Source organism: Zootoca vivipara, chromosome 5 (genome assembly GCF_963506605.1).
Source record: "Zootoca vivipara chromosome 5, rZooViv1.1, whole genome shotgun sequence".
Classification (NCBI taxonomy): domain Eukaryota; kingdom Metazoa; phylum Chordata; class Lepidosauria; order Squamata; family Lacertidae; genus Zootoca; species Zootoca vivipara.
Window position 1 is genome coordinate 88066999 of NC_083280.1, and position 16987 is coordinate 88083985.

General features: G+C 44.7%; 1 protein-coding gene and 1 non-coding gene across 2 annotated transcripts; one reads left to right on the forward strand and one right to left on the reverse strand.

Moving 5' to 3' along the window:
- Nucleotides 1-2739: 2739 nt before the first annotated feature.
- Nucleotides 2740-12684, reverse strand: MTG1 (mitochondrial ribosome associated GTPase 1). The gene is made up of 11 exons (XM_060275111.1): nucleotides 12483-12684; nucleotides 11147-11213; nucleotides 9734-9836; nucleotides 9066-9146; nucleotides 8750-8806; nucleotides 7807-7897; nucleotides 7566-7627; nucleotides 5929-6025; nucleotides 4621-4702; nucleotides 4394-4506; nucleotides 2740-4113 (listed from the first exon to the last, which is right to left on the reverse strand). The coding sequence occupies exons 1-11, from the start codon at nucleotides 12586-12588 to the stop codon at nucleotides 4016-4018; spliced, it is 957 nt and encodes a 318-aa protein (XP_060131094.1). The 5' UTR covers nucleotides 12589-12684; the 3' UTR covers nucleotides 2740-4015.
- A 40-nt stretch (nucleotides 12685-12724) lies between these two features.
- On the forward strand, nucleotides 12725-16935 carry LOC118096546 (uncharacterized). Its single transcript, XR_009557649.1, has 2 exons — nucleotides 12725-12839; nucleotides 14477-16935. It is a non-coding gene; the product is annotated as an uncharacterized LOC118096546 (transcript).
- Nucleotides 16936-16987: the final 52 nt, after the last annotated feature.

Genomic DNA, 16987 nt, shown 5'->3' on the forward strand with positions numbered 1-16987 from the left:
CTGTCCTCCCCAACCTTTCCCCAATGTTCTCCAGTTTTGATGCGGAGCAACTGCTCTGGGTTGTCCCTTTCCCTGATTTGGGCTCGAACATGGATACTGTACTTCCTAGAAGGAATGCTGGAATTACAATGGGGGTTGGATGTTCCTATTTGCCAAAAGGGGCTCTATTCGGGTATCTGAATCTTGTTTCATTGCACAAGATATCAAATCATGTTCCCAGCCCTTTTATGGGAGCGATATATCCCTGTGGGAGCCATGTGACTCAGCAGACCAGCACCATGTTTAAAGCCATATCAGTCGCTGTTGTCACCCAGGTTTAGCCAAATTCCTGCCCTGTGCCTGATTCCGAAGGTGCTCAAAAGATTTCCAGATTCCTCCTGTTACTGCCAGAATTCCCAGGAGGGGTTTTCTAAGCATGGTGCTTTACTGCGATGCAGGAAGAAACGGTGCCCTCTCCTTGCGAGCGGATTGATACCTCCCAACCCCATGGCCCTTCAAACAGATGGGAGTTATTTCTTGTGTTAACTTACTGTGGCCACCATTGAGTTGCACAGCCTCTGTTAAGTAGTAGGGATGGCCGAAGTAAGGAGGTGTCATTGTAAGAAAGAAAGAAAAAAGGTGCAAAAGATAGCTGTATGCATATTCAACTGCCGTCACACTCAACAACTTTAGACCTATATGTAGCCCTTCCAGTACGTAGAGAGTAAGAGTGGTTTTCACTATTATGGAAAGGGAACAGGAAGGGCAAATACTACGTGCTTCTTGGCGTTCCATATTCATCTTCTCCATAGCCAAAATATGAGAGCTGTCCCCTTGCGTACAAGGGAAAGAGGTTAAACACCTTTTGGGGATGGAACAGAGGTACATCTAGAAGTATGAACTGCTTGCACCTCCACGCTAATATGGCTTTATTAAAGTTCAGGATGTTCAGCTATAACTATCCATGGGGGTGGGGGTGGGGACACAGGGGAAGTGCTATAGCTCAGTGGCAGGGCTCATGATTTGCATATAGTGGTACCTTGGTTTACAAACTTAGTCCGTTCTTAAACCAAGGCGTGCTTTCCCATAGCAGTGGGGGACTCAATTTACAAATGGAACACACTCAACAGGAAGCGAAACATGTTCTGCTTACAAGGAAAAGTTCACAAACCAAAACACCTACTTCTGGGTTTGCAGCGTTCTTAATCCAAGTTGTTCACAATCTAAGCTGTTCTTAAACCAAGGTACCACTGTAGAAAGTTCCTGCTTCAATCCCTGGAATCTTTCGTTAAAGGGATCTCAGGTAGCAGAGGCAGAAAAAGACTTCTGCCTAAGGCTGCTCTCCCCGCCACCAACCTCCAGAACCAGCAGAAGTTAAGACTACTAGGCAAAATGGACCGATTGTCCGAATCGGTACAAAAAGGCAGTACAAAAAGTTTCAAAGAGCTTCAGCTAAAACTAGCTGTGTAGCAGGAGCTGCGCTTAGGATTAAGCTGCCCAAAAAAGTCAGTGGCTCCTCATCCATTTAAATGCCAATAAAAATCACTTTCAGCTGTAAACCAAGTCTACAAATTTAAAAGGAAACCTATTCCATGATGGCAGCATGCTTAGGGTTGAAGCCTTACAGCCAAATCTTAGGGGCCAACTACAGCAGAATGAATAGCGACACAACTTGTGCCTGGCTAGGAGACACGGGCTGCCTCTCACACATTCTCCATCGGAGCGCCAAGCTGCCGATTCTCAGCAGTCACTGCCAAATATATAAAAGGATGTCATATAGAGGAGGGAGATAGGTTGTTTTCTGCTGATCCAGAGAAGCGGACACGTAGCAATGGATTCAAACTACAAGAAAGAAGATTCCACCTAAACATTAGGAAGAACTTCCCGACAGTAAGAGCTGTTCGGCAGGGGAATTTGCTGCCAAGGAGTGTGGTGGAGTCTCCTCCTTTGGAGGTCTTTAAGCAGAGGCTTGACAGCCATATGTCAGGAATGCTTTGATGGTGTTTCCTGCTTGGCAGGGGGTTGGACTGGATGGCCCTTGTGGTCTCTTCCAACTCTATGATTCTATGAACACTTAACACCAGTTCAGTCTTCATTATTTATTTTCCTGTATTTAGGTTTTCCCTTAGCTTGCCACAAGGAAAATAGTTTTAAAATGTGTGTGCACATTTCACTAAGTCCTTATCAGTCCAGTTCCAACTCTTTGGACCACATGTTGTGTGACAAGTAACTTTTTACGGTAGCTTTTGTAATAAGTCAAATGTGAAGATCCTTTCACCTTGATTTTATGACGTTCGGTAAGAAATCTGTGGCGCTAAGTAACAAGTACCGTGTGCAGTCTCCGGTGCCTCGGTGGTGGGAGCGAGTAGGGTGCTTCATTCATGAGAGATTCCACATGAGATATTTCCATGGAAGTAGCATGTTTACAAAATTACCTCTTCTGTACTTTGTAATCATGGGTGGCCCTCACCTATACAAAATGTGGGGAAATGGAGAGGCCCAATTCGTGACACTGTGTCTCAACACTCTCTTCTTGTGTTTGAAAGGTGATGTGAAAATAAAAAAAGAGAATTAATCCATGTTCGTGTTCGTTTTGAAATCTTGTATTTTAAGAGCAATGAGCCGTGTACGTATTTTTACAGCAACGAAGCAAATCACACAGCACTGCAGATGACGAGAATAATTAGGACAATTTACCATATTATTTTTCAGATCTGTACACCTGCATAATTTATTTTAAATACAGTGAAATACATTAGAGAGGCAATACCAGGATCTGGGCCTGATAAATGTCTCAGACATTTGATATGAAAACTGTTAGATAAGAATAGGTCAGTTTTTCATTACCTGAGCATCTTCAAAATTTAGTTTCAACTCTTGTGTGCTCTTCTCTGAAATCCAAAGAGGAAGCAATCCTCATGTTGCCTCAACAGGTGAACTGCTACGTCATTAAAACATCTCCTCCCATCTGCCCCGATGCTATGGTGTTTCCCAAGCGTTGCTTTTGAACGCTTCCGGCATGTGCCATCAGGGCAGCCCCTAACTATTACAATGGAAAATCCTTTCATGCTAGACTGGGGAAATAAATAGTTTGAGATTCCTTTCTCATCCACATCGGCCCCGAATAAAGCAAAGAGGCCAACAAAAATCCAGCAAGGAGGACAAGAGCTGAAGAGCAAAGAAGCTGGAAACAGGCAAAGCAAATAAAGGGAAGACGTTAACCAGCTCAGTCACTTCTGAATTATAGCCACTTTTCCCAGCCTGAGTAAAATGTCCCTTTGCATTAGATCAACTTTGTACAACAGATCTGCCCCAAGACATGGCCAATTCACATATTAATAATATATTGTAAGAGCAGGCAGGAGGCAACAAGTCCTCGCCGAGAGTAAGGCAGCAGGAGGCAGAAATAACTCCTTTGAACTGGAACCATTTCTTTAAAAATTATTTACTAAAACCATTGTTAGCCACCATTCAGAGACAGCTTACATACATAGTTCAAACAAGTTAAAAATCAACGTAATCTACATCACTTTTTAGAATGAAAGTGGAATGGCAGCACTCTCGTTTTATTGCCTACCCCATACTGGCACAGGGGACGCAGCAGGCAGCAGTGAAAAGCCCCCCCCCCCCCGTAAAAGGTTCCTTACGATCTTTGCTTCAGCTTCTGAAGAAAGAAAGAAAGAAAGAAAGAAAGAAAGAAAGAAAGAAAGAAAGAAAGAAAGAAAGAAAGAAAGAAAGCCCTTCCTCTCTCTCAAAATAAAAAACCCGTCCAACTGTTGCAACCTGGAGAAGGAACGGCAGGTGGGGCAGTGAGGGAAGACGTACAGAAAAAGAGCGAGAAATGTAGCCAGTTATGGCCACTGCCGCCTGCTTCATCCTCAGCTCAGGGCTCTGCAGCTGGGCTCGGCAACTGCATCCCCAATGAGGTCAACCTGTCGGTGGCTCCAGGCTTAAGGGCGGCACACTGCTGTTCCAGGCAGAATCCTCCGGAACGACCCAGGAGAAAACTTCAGCACTGCATAGGAAACTGCTGCCCTTAGTCAAGCATGACCTTCCCCAGGAGTCCCTTGCGGAAAGTGTAGATAAACTCAGACGCTGCTGCGTTGTAGTTTGGTGCCTTCACGGTCACATTTCCTGCCGGGCAAAAGGATGGAGAAGATGGAATTACAGAACTGCCTGTGCCCATCATCACTATGTCGGGAGAAGCAGCAGCACACAAAGGTGAGCACCAAACCTTGCCCTCCAAGGTGCAGGACATCAGGAAATGCCAGCAGACGCAGGGGACCTTGGGTGCTTCTCTACATCTGTTTCACCTCTAGGCTGAACCCTTTCCACCCCAATTTGCAAAATTTCCAGGCAGACACCTTAACACAGCCTAACCAGCTGGTGGCAGGGAGAGGAGGGTGAGGCTCACCTGTGCCAGTCAGCATTTTGATTCGTCGAGTCTTGCCCAGGCTCAGAGCAATGCTCTTGAGTACACTCTCCACGTTATCCGAAGGACCATCCAGCCCATAACGTTCTACGTAACTGCACGGTCAAGGTCAACAAAAGGAGACGTTTCTTTTTTTAAACAAAAAACCAGGAGAGACTCCCATATGCAGCGTTTCCAACCCCAACCTGGATTTTAAGGGATTGCCTCACCTGAATTGCTGCTGCTGGTTCAGTGTGTAAAGAAGGTAATCGGCAATGACTTCCTCGCCCACCAGGTGATCCCTGATTGCTCCTGGGTGAAAAATGGCCAGAGGGATTTGTGGCAGAGTTGGGCCGATCTATACCCACCAAGCATCACCCTACAGTGAATGAGCAGCTGGAGATATCGTCAATAAGGCGCTCTAGTGCCCAGGCTGAGCCGGATGCTCATCTGGGCAAGATGCAGAACACCCCAAATCCTGGTTGGGCTGGGGTGGTAAGCAATACAGAATCCAGAACTCCCAAGGAGGTTGAAGTTAGCACACACTCCCTGCTTGCCCCTAGTGCCTTTCAAGCTTCATATTACTATGGGTCAGGATACACAGAGCAATATGCAGAGCCCCAGGTAATACAGGAAGGTGGTTTAAAGAGCCAGCCCTTGACTTGTGAGGAACCTCACAGCCGTGGGTTTGTTGTTGTTTTATTATTTGAATTATATACCTGGTGGTCTCTGGGCGGTTCACAGAACAATGTGGAATGATGGAGAGTATGCCATGTTATTATGCTGCAGCAGCAATATGGTTGGCAGATTCCCAGATTGGATCAAATGCCTAAGAATGCTCTGAATTCTGCAAATTTTAAAAGTACGTTTCCAACATCAAGTATAAAGCAAGGAATTGAACGCCACAGTATTATGGTCACTTTGCTAGCGCAAGCAATTCTGCTTGCCTCATTGAACAATCAACCTCCTTCTCCCCCTATGCGCTGTTCTAGAGGGGGCTCCTGATCTGTTGGGGGGGGGGACATGGGATGAGAGTGGAGCAAGCCGTATTGTGCTAGCATGACTTCTGCTGGCTTCCACCAGCGCAACTCCTTAGTGGAATCTGGGCCAAAGTGCATTGCTTTGTTCAGTAGTGGAGTCGAACAAAAGTAACAATGCTATTATCACAAATATGCTGCTTTCTTTCTTTTAAGTCTGTGGACTAGAAAAGGTACAGCAACCTGAATTATAACATTTTAACATAATTCTTAAAAAAAATATTTCACTCATCACCACAAAAGATTGGAATATATTCATTTTGCTCCCCAAAGTCCCATTTTTTTCACTTCAGACTTTAAGAAAAAATCCATGGCAATGGATTCTAAGTGGCTATTTCCATCCCCTGCCTGGGGCATTGCTTGCTTAGGTCAATAAGAATTCTTCTTGTTGATCACTTTGAGTTTTACAAAAGCAGTGCGTATCAATTTTATGAAAATAAAATAAAATTGCCTCTCCTACCGAGACCCCATAAGTAGCATATATGCACCGAGTCCTCTTACCGCAGAGCGCTAACTTCAATCCTGTTTCCACACACCCAATCTGGGGAGACAGCACTCCAGGAGTGTCCAGCAAAAACATGATGGGCCTTTCACTCACCTGAAACATGGAGACACCCAACATCGTTTTGGGAAATGATGCTCTAAGAATAAATTTTAAAAATGGCTACCCAGCTCACACGCTGAGCTCAAAAACCAGTGCAGCCTTCTGAATAGAGGGGTCCTGCTTGAGGCAAGATGCAGATTCTCTAGAAAGATCCAGCCTTGATTACTATAACAGTTTACACACACACACAGTTGCTTTGGGAAACTTCAGCTGATTCAGAACACAGCGGCCAGCCAGAGGCTCAGCAATGTATGAATATTGCAGCAATTCTTAAGAATTGTCACGGACTCAAAGTTTGCTGGTGAGCACAATTAAAACTATTGCTGCTTCTGCCTTATCAATCCCTAAACAATCTGGGATCGGAGAATCTGAATGACCAGCTGTAGTAACTGATCTCAGCAACTGAGATCTTCATTGAATCTCCAGCTTCCACTGCCCATGGAGGTTAAGTGGGTTACTACAGGGGAAGGTTTTTTTCTTCTTCTATAACTAAGACCCAACTGCAATTCTTTCCCCAAGGGAGATCCACCTGGAATCTTCTCTATTATCTTTTAGCTGCCAGGGGTCACTTTGGTGCTACTGATACAGCAAAAACCATGTGAGAAGCAGCAGCTACCGGTAGGAGTTACTCTGTCTCTGCGGCTACAGCAGGCGCTGCGATTCTGTGGCCATTTGACTTCACCCCCAGGGGTGCACTCCATTGTCCCTCGACACAGGCAGATGCCAACTACAACTGCCAGAGAAAGTCTGTCCTGTTCATCCCAGCATTTGCTAATTTTAATTTACTATATAGTTTGGGCTTTGTCTTCGTGTGTTGAAAGATTTGTGACTCCTGAGGATTTTCTGGAAGCTGAATTATGTAATTGCTGTAAAAAGCCTATTGGTGTGTACTGTATTTTCTTCTGCTGTTGTTTTGTATTTTTAGGAAGTTTATTATTTACTATTTATTTTATGTCTCTGTTTTCCTTCTAAGAGCCCAGGGCAGTGTACCTGGGTCAAATCCCACCCAGCTCCATTCTATCCTCCCAACATCTGGTGAGATAAATTATGCTGAAAGATACCAACTTGCCCAGGGGTCAGCTTAGTAAATCTCATGGCCAAATGGGGATTTGAATCTGGGTCTCCCTGGCCCTAATCTGACACTCTGACCCGTACACAAAAATGACACGCTTCTTTTCTACTAAAAAAATTAAATTATGATCACCAGGCTGCCTCAAGCATCCCCAATTCATGCAAAAAGGAATATGTAACACAACCGCTGTCTGTTGACTTGTAGGTTTACATCTGGCACAAATCTAACCAGACACAGAACCCACCTCTGCACACTTTGCAGGTCCGGATTCTGTGAGCACAGAAGTTTTCCCTGCCACTTTGGGAGGCTACATATTCATGGCCACACTACCCAAGCATTGCCATTTATCACTGATGGAATATCCATCTATGGTACATCCTTCACTTTCATATACCCAGAAAAGGAGTCTTGCACTGCAACCCTCCACCCCCTTCCCAATTTGTGCAGGGCCCGTCATATTACCTGGATTTTGGTGAGAACTGCTCTGGTAATGCCTGGTGCCCCACCAACCAAGGAGGCTTTCCCTTTGGGTTGGGCAGAGGGGAGAGAGAAGGGGGGGGGGAGAGAGATCAGCAGTTACACGTAACATACAGAGTAGCTGTCAACAGAATAGATCCCTAGGCCTTTTGGGCCAGAACTGTTGCCCTGGAATCTGCACACATGCACCAGCGCCATTGGTCCGATCCGAAGGAGCAAAACATACCTTTTCTGAGGTGCACCCTTCTCAGCGAATTGATGACTGATGATTTCCCCACATTTGGCACTCCAATGACCATGATGCAGCTCTCCACGTTCTGGAACCAAGCAGAAAGGCCAGAAGCTGTCTGTAGCCTTGCAAAAATAGCCCGGCTGACAACAGAAGTATATCCATCCACTGAAATGAAGAGCAAATAGCTCAGCCGCCCCACTCCCTATCCCTCACCCCATCTTCCTGCCCCACAGCAGTTGATTGCAGATGTTAATCTCCTGTCCTTATCCTGTGCTTGCAGAAATGGATCCGTTGTCATCGGGCTAGACCAGGCATCCCCAAACGGCGGCCCTCCAGATGTATTGGCCTACGACTCCCATGATCCCTAGCTAACAGGACCAGTGGTCAGGGATGATGGGAACTGTAGTCCAAAACATCTGGTGGGCCGAAGTTTGGGGATGCCTGGGCTAGACTTTCCATCACTTCCCCCCGAAAAGCTTCCCAGTGCTGGAGAGCAGGGACACCTGAGGCCGCCTCCCCCAGTGGTGGGGAGAAGCAGCAATTCCTCCTATGATTTCTCAGGTGGGAGGGGAAAAGGAGGAAAGAAAGGGGGAGGAGAAAGTGGGGGGATGCAGGATGGGGGATTTTCTGGGTAGAGACTGTAACTGTTCTCAGAACTCTATAAAATAATGTCGAAAGGTGGGAGGGCAACCTGTGTGCCATGATCAGGATTCAATTGAGAGGCTTCACTAATTGGAAATCATTCAGCAAATAATTGCTAGTATCTCCCCACCCCTTGCATGCCCCGGAACGTAAATCACATTTTTAAAATGCCATGTTAAATATTCCGTATCATCTTTCAGGTGTGGAATCCCCTCATTGATAATATCATTGGTACGCAGTGCCGGCAACTTTTCTTCTAGGAAAGGAAGCACTGACTATATACAAAATAACTGACCTCATTCCTCTGGTACCGTGGACTGTTGCTGATCAGTTCTGTGACATGGGGAATAATCTGCAAATAAATACAAGAGCAGTTTCAGTGGAGCTACTGTTGGGCTACTCTTGGCCCCTAAATGAGGGAGATCAACAGGACTACTGGTTTACGTCTCTCTTTCTTCAATCCCCCAAGTTTAATAAAACTGCTAAGAGGCAGGGTCTCACCATTTCAGCTGCTAACAAGCACAAGAAAGAAGCTTGATTTTAAGATGCAAAACTTCCACTCCTAACCTACCTTACCAGAATATAACTTTGCTCTGACAGCAAAGTAGTACCTTTCGGATATTTTCGTCTTTCAGGCAATCCGTGAAGAGGACGTTTGTAAAACCTTGCTGTTCCAAACATTCTAGAATCCTCTATAAACATATAAAGAATAGATTTATGAAATCAGGGAGCGTGAAGAAGATGGAGTTTTTGATGCTGTTTATTTACAAAGAACGTGTATCTCGCCTTTATTCACAAAGTAGATACAAGGCAGCTGACAACTTGCATTAGCTCAAAAGAACAGAACAATTTAAAATCCAGTGAAGGAACAGTATAAAACAATGCAGCAGAAAGGGGGAGAACTAAAATAAGAACTTTAAAACATACCTTTAACTAGAAAATGTCCAATGGAATAAATCAGTTTTAAGTCTTCTCTCAAGGCAACTGCAATTGCCTGGGGAGACGATTTCATAGACTGGGCACTCTGATGGAGAAAGCCTTTTCCCCAGTCCTCACCTGCCGAAACTCAGTCAGTATGAGACAGCAAGAAGGGCCAGAGAAAATATGAATTTTATTTCTATCTTGCTTCATGATCCAGAAGGAGTCCCAAGACAATTTACATTAAAAATAAGTTCCAAGATCGCCAGTTGGAAAACTCATGCTGCTGTTTCTCAGCCTGTGAATCTGTTTGTGGGCTTGTCAAAGTGACAAATGCAGGAAGAACCTACTTGGGTCTTACCGGTTTGTGGGTTAGGTCTGCCAGATCCATTTTGTTCAACAATAATAAGTGTGGGCGGATACCTAAGGCTTCCTGCAACAGAGGGTTCCGGCCTGAGAGTGGGATGTGCATGTGCTAAGGAAAAAGAGACGAGAAAAGCAGCAGCAGCCTAGTCTGCATTTAGAAAAACAAAATCTTTACAAATCTAATTTACCTTCCGCTCGACTTCCTTCCCCTCCCTTCTGCAGTTATTTCATATCCTGCTATTACTGCATATACAATTCAAATATATTTTATATATTTCCCCCTTATCCTTTCCTTAGTTATCTCTTACTGCCCATGTTTATATCAATCATATTGTTTACAATATGTCCTCAAATAATCAATAATTTCCCCCCGTTCTGTTTTAAAAAGCCTCTCTTCTTCTTGATTTCTTCTTCTTCTGGTGAGTTTCGCCATTTCTGCATATTCCATTAATTTTAATAGATGAAGACTTTCTTGTTCCAACAGACTTTTGGGAACTGACTGCTTTTAATGAAAAGGCTGCTGCAGTGCTGTTTTTACTGTAATTACATACTTTTATGTTTTTAATAGATCTTATATATAAAAGTCTATTAATGCATCTATCCATCTACCTATAGCATTAATTATATAAATGTTTTTTTAAATTATTATTATTTTCCTACATTCTTAGCTTTTCTTATGTTCAGCTGTAAGTCACCATGAGTTGTTCTCAGGAAAAATGGTGGCAGCGGGGGTGGAACAGCAAAAACAACAACACTGGCAACCAGCCAACTGAAATCCCCTCCCATCAGATATCCAGGAAATAAACAACTATCCAACTTTTAAAAGACGTCTGAAGGCAGCCCTGTTTAGGGAAGTTTTTAATGTTTGAAGTTTTATTCTGTTTTTAATGGGTGGGGTAGAAATAATAATAATTTATATTATTATTTATTATTTAAATGGAAACATACCAGTAGTGAAGCTGCATAAAGATTGTTAACTCTGTGAGGGGGTAAAACTGCAGTGCCCAGGAATTCTTTCTAAGGGAAAGGATGTGTTTTAAAGGGTGTAGCTCAGGGGTTCCCAAACTAAGGCCCGGGGGCCGGATCTGGCTCAATCGCCTTCTAAATCCGGTCCGCGGACGGTCCAGGAATCAGCATGTTTTTACATGAGTAGAATGTCTCCTTTTATTTAAAATGCATCTCTGGGTTATTTGTGGGGCCTGCCTGGTGTTTTTACATGAGTAGAATGTGTCCTTTTATTTAAAACGCATCTCTGGGTTATTTGTGGGGCATAGGAATTCGTTCATTTCCCCCCCAAAATATAGTCCGCCCCCCCACAAGGTCTGAGGGTCAGTGGACCGGCCCCCTGCTGAAAAAGTTTGCTGACCCCTGGTGTAGCTTGTGCACATGCTGATCCCCACAAAAGGATATGCGGGCATCATGAACCTCCAGTAAACAGTCGACCACTCGCAGGCGTTTCTGCATATCCTTCAGCCCTACGAAAAAACCAAAGTATTAAACAAAATCAGGAAAAGGACTTTGGTATCAAATCTGAAGAGGCAGATTGGAATAGTCTATGGACAAAACCCCCCACTAAAATCAATATCAACCAGCATTTGAGTAAATTCTTTTAAGTTAATAACATATATAGAATTTAACACCTGTAATACTCAGCTATATAGACAAAACATCCTCTGCAGCATGCTGGAGGGTGGATGGTAATAGGCATGATTTTTCATATGCGGTGGACATGTGGATTAGTGCAACTGTTTTCGCAAAGGGTATTCACAGAAATAAGCAAAATTACAAGTCAGGGTGTACAATGCAACTCATGCCAAGGTTTCGTAACATTTTAAAAAGATACTCAGATTAAATTATTGCACAAGGAACTTATCACTTTTTTTCTGGTAACGGCACTACTTCTCACAGCGAATAAAAAAATGGGGGAAAACTTGATCATCTACATTTCATATAATGGAGTTTCTTTATCTGAGAAACTAAGAGAACACACACCTTGAAAGATACAGCTGATATGGATGATTTTGCTAATATTGACATACCGTATCCAAATGAACACTCTGATGACTGGCACCCACCCACCAACTATACGTATAGTTCTAAGAGAGGGGTGGAACCAACTGTTTATATATCCCATTTCTTCAAAATTAATAAAAATTTAAAGGCAAGAAGATGTGCAGGCACAATTACAATTCCAGCAACAGGAGAGCAAAGGAGCAGAGCTCACCCAATCAGCTCTGTTGTTACAGGCCAGGCCACCTCCTCTACCCTTCGGCTATCACCCTGGGGGCAACTGTTCCACCAGACTCTCTATTGGGAAAGACAATAAGCAGGAGGCTCACTCCATCAACTTTGGTGCTCCACCAGGAACCTCCTGCCCCCCTGAACCTTGCCAGCTGGTCCACGAAGGAACAGCTGTCAGTGGGTTTTGATTTTCCTCTTCCCTCCCCCCCTTTTTTCCTTGTGTGCTGTGCATGTGCGCATGTGATTTTAAATTTTAAGCCTGCAGTTAGGGAGTGCCTTGTTCTGATTTCATGTAAGACGGCCTGGGAGCCTCTATAGCCCGAAAACAAATATTCAAGCAAACAAGCCCTCCTGGCTCAGAAGGGCTTTCTGCCACGCCACAGAGACGCCTCTGCCTAGAAAGGCCACGGCCCTGGTTTCTACCGGAAGTCCAGCCTGCGTGCTACTTTTTCCCCGTCCCCCGAGTAGTCACCGGCCCAAAGCGTCCCCCTGCCCCAACGTGCCTTTCGCCATGTGCCCGGGGAACCAGTGGGCCACATCCCGGCCGGCGCAGTCGAACCGCTCCCGCCAGCCTCGGACCGGCGCTCGCAAAAGAGACGTGAGTCGCATATTTGCCTCTTTCGGCCTCTCTCGGCAACTAGCTGCCAGGCGGCTGTACGCACTTCCGGCAGAGAGGCCCGGTTTTGTTTCTACGGCAACGGAACAAAGGCCCCGCCCCGCCAATCCGAGAGAGGGGAGGGGTCGGGCCTCTGTGACGTCAGCGGTCGGGAACGGATGCCTGCCCGCGCTCCCATAAGGCTCCCGTAAGGTATCCTAGGCCGCATGCGCAGAACGAAGAGCGGGGCCCGTCGCTGAGGCAGGTAGGGAAGTGTTCTGACCCGCAAGGGTCGTACACGTGTTTCACGCAAACGTGTGACCTCACCTCTCTGCGTAGTTTGGTTCGAAAATACCTTGTATTTTTTGAGGGTGGGGATACAGACCTCGTGGTCTTTGCTGAGCCGTAGAATTGCACGGAGTAGGCTGATCACTGCATTCAGGCAGTATTTTATTTATTGTTGTTATTTCTGTTGACATTAGGTGGTTCCCCCCCCCCCCGTTTAATGGAATGACTGCTGGCCATAGGAAACACTGGGGGAGCGGGAGGGAAATCCAGGATTTTACCATATACGTCTGTGGGCTTTTACATAAACCCAAATAAAAAGTTGAAGGGGAAGCCTTCGTCGACTTCCTCAGCCCAGCCTTAATATTGTGTTCAAGAGCATTTTAGCATTTATACAATATTGCCCTGTCAATGAAAACGCAAGCGCAGTCCATACGTTTGCAGAATAACAGGTCTGCAGTGTTGACCACTGTGTATTTCAGGTCAGAAATGAGGATGGGTGGTTTAGGGCACCTGTTGCAGCACAGCCATTGCTGTTTCTTGTAATGAGACTGCAGACAAGAGAGTACAACCTTTGAGGGTACCCTAGTGTTACTATCCTGTCTCATGCTGGCACTTAAATTAGTTAAAAACACTTAGCTTCCATTCCAAAGTACATTATTATTATTATTATTTATTTTCTTTTTATAAGGATGACTTGCACTATAGTGGGAGAAGCGTCAGCGAACCTATTTTGGAGTATGGCTGGAGGTCATTTCTCCTCCTGTGCCTTTGGCGCCATTGGTGGCAATTTTATTCTTGAGTCTCAGTCGCCCTACACGGCGACAAGATTCCTCAAAGTTCTCGCCTCCTGACAATTCCCAGTCGTAAAATGTGGCTGGCTAATTTCGAACGCTGGTGGACTCGTAAAAGGGTAAGAGAGTATTGGGAAATGATATATAATGAATTGAAAAAAAAATGTTTAAAAGTACAGTAACTTTCCAAACAAACAGAGTCCTTTTCGTTGGGGGAAATTCAGAGGGAAATTCCCAGGTGTCAAAAAAGATTATTTATGTATCCTGCTACTACGGCAAGGCCCATATTTTGTTAGCCCCAAAATGGAAAACGAACAAGGTCCCAACCAAAGAAGAACGGCAACTTAAATTGATGGAATATGCATAGCTTGCAGATTTAACTTATAGAATAAGAGAACAAGAAGAATGCATGTTTAAAGAAGACTGGAAAATGTTTACTGAATATACGGGTGAAAATTGTGTTTATTTAAAAACACAGGTAGCATTAAGATAAATTCAACAGTGTAAATGAGTTTTGATGGACGTAACAATGGATCGGCGAATGGTTTAGTTCATGTAAAATATGCAGGGATGTGTGGTATGCAAAATGAACCATGGAAAGAGAAGAAGTCATTGATTTAAAGCTGTTTAAATGAATATTTTGAAATGTAAATTGGAAAATGTAATTAAAAAATGAATACAAATTATTTACACACACACACACACACACACACATAATTTCAAACGCTGGCTTATAGGGCTTTCACCATAGAGGTGCCAAAGTACAGCTAAGCAACAACCAAGCTGGGCCTAACCCAATGTTTCTTTCTGTCCCCAACCCCAGAATGAGCAGTGCAGAGGCACCATCGGGGGACCCCCAGGAAGAGGCAGCTGTGGAGGTTCCAGCTGTGGAAGTTCCAGATGTGGAGGTTCCAGCTGTGGAAGTTCCAGATGTGGAGGTTCCAGCTGTGGAGATTCCAGCTGTAGAGGTTGCAAAGGTGCCCATTGAGGAAAATGCCATTCACATCCCAGCACCACTGCCACCACCTTCCTCCAGTGGAGAGCGAGAAAGGGGGCCCAGCCAGCGTACAGGCTGGCTCCTAGACCTGCTGGATGATGTCCGCTATCTCATCTCCTGCACCAACTGGTACTAGCAGCTCTCTGTGCCTTCTGCCAACATGAGCCGGTGCAACGGACAGGCCTTGGCCCAGCCTCACCCTCTCAACAGGGCAGCGGCACCCACCTTGAGGGAAAGCGCCTGCAAGATCTGTGATTAAAAGGTCGGGGGTGGGGAAAGAAATCTTTTTGGACATTCTTTCTGTGGGAAACTCGGTTGCCCTTTTGAAGCTGCCTTGTTGTCACCTGGTGCAATTCTAATAATGTTCCCTCCGCTTCCTGTGTCAACTGCTGTAAAGCTTTGGGCAACGTCCTGAGTCCAGCCCGGCTAATTCTGTGCTGTAATCCCAAGAGCCGCTCTGTTAGGGGCAAAACAAGAGCAACAGAAGTCACAGGTAACCTGCTTGGTCATGCATAAGATGTTTGGATGAAGGTAGAGGTAGCTGCCCCATATGCTAATTGCGCTGATGTTTGATGGAGCATGTGCACAACCCACAGGCAAGTGCTTAATCTGCGAGTGCCTTTATGTCTTCCCAATGCCAATGTCAGTCTCTCTCTCATCCTGGTAAACCCCACTAGAGATTGGTTCTAACCCTCTTCCTCACTACTGTAATATACTTTTAACAGCCCTACCATGGCAAGAGGAATACGAACTATATTACAGCGCTTTAACGATGAGAAGTGCAATGCTGTGACTTTGATTTTATGGGTGAACAGTGGGGAGCACAATTTATCCTCTAGGGTCACAAAGCACGTGCAAGTGGGTCGCAGGCTTTATAAGCTGACCCTAAATCATTACAGTGCTATCTCGGTTTAAGACCAGTCCAGTTTAAGAACGACTTGGTTTACAAAGTTACAGGTAGGTAGCCGTGTTGGTCTGATGCAGTCAAGACAAAATTAAAAAATCCTTCCAGTAGCACCAAAGCTCGTACCTTTGATAAACTTAGTTGGTCTCTAAGGTGCTACTGGAAGGATTTTTAAAATTTTGTTTTGGTTTACAAACTCCACAAAACCGGAAATAGTGTCTTGGTTTGAGAACTTTACTTCGGTCTAAGAATGGAATCCGAACGGTGGAAGGGCACTGGTGGCGGGAGGCCTCATTAGGGAAAGTGTGCCTCAGTTTAAGAATGGTTTTGGTTTGAGAACGGACTTCTGGAACAGATTAAGTTTGTAAACCGAGGTACCACTGCACTGCTTTAATCCTTAACCGGTATGATGTATACCTCTTCAAACCTGTTGTTTTATTGACACCAGTAACTGAGTGTCGGAAAGGCTCCAGTCCTGGGAAACTTTCTGACGGCAGGCAGCAGATCCAGTAACAGTTGTTTTGAGTACAACTGCTCATTTCTGATGTGCAGGCAGCAAAAGCAGCAACTACTTTACATATCAGAGGCAAGCTATAGTAGTCACTCAAAACGACTCCATGTACGAGGACCTTGTGATGAGCTGTCACCAAATCTGCCACCAGGCTGAGTTAATAGTTAAGCCACGGGTGATTTGAAATTTGCTTAGTCAAAGTTTTTCCATTACTTTCCTGCTGGAAAAAACAGAGAAGTCTGAGTGACATCGCTCTGATGTCACAGAGCTGTATTTGTACAAGTGCAACTCTTTGAACTGACACGTGATAGATAGGACCTTCAAATATTAATATTTGGAGGTGAGGTTATCTAAATTTTGGCTTCAAGTGACCAAAATTACTCAGTTATCATTGAGTATCCTGAGCCTGCTGGTGAAGCAATTTCTGTGCTGCTGCCATTTGGTGGCACACATCTTTGCAATGAGGGTTTTTCAGCAATTATTGCTATGAAGACAAAGCACAGTAGCAGGTGATGAGTCAGTAATGATCTGAGACTGTGTCTGACCCTCATCAAACCCTGCATTGACCTACGTCGGCAGAATGCATTGCTCAGCAGGCCATTGTCAGTTCTACCACCTCCTTTAGGTGCAACCATAAAAGTCCCTGTGCTCCCTGGAAAACTCTGTTGGACACACATTGAGGATGCAATGGAGGCAGCAAAGAATGTCTTTGTTGCCTTCAATGCCACTGAGGAGGATCAATAATGAGTTGAAGTTATTGGTTATTAAACGTCATCATGCCTCTTCCAAAAGTTAACTTGTAGAGCACAATCTTGTTCATGTTTAATTAAAAATAAAACCTGCTAAGGAACTTTTCAAGCATTATCAAAACCTCAGTGTGAGACTACCTTTTGTCTGCTTGTAGCTTCTAACACTTTAATTT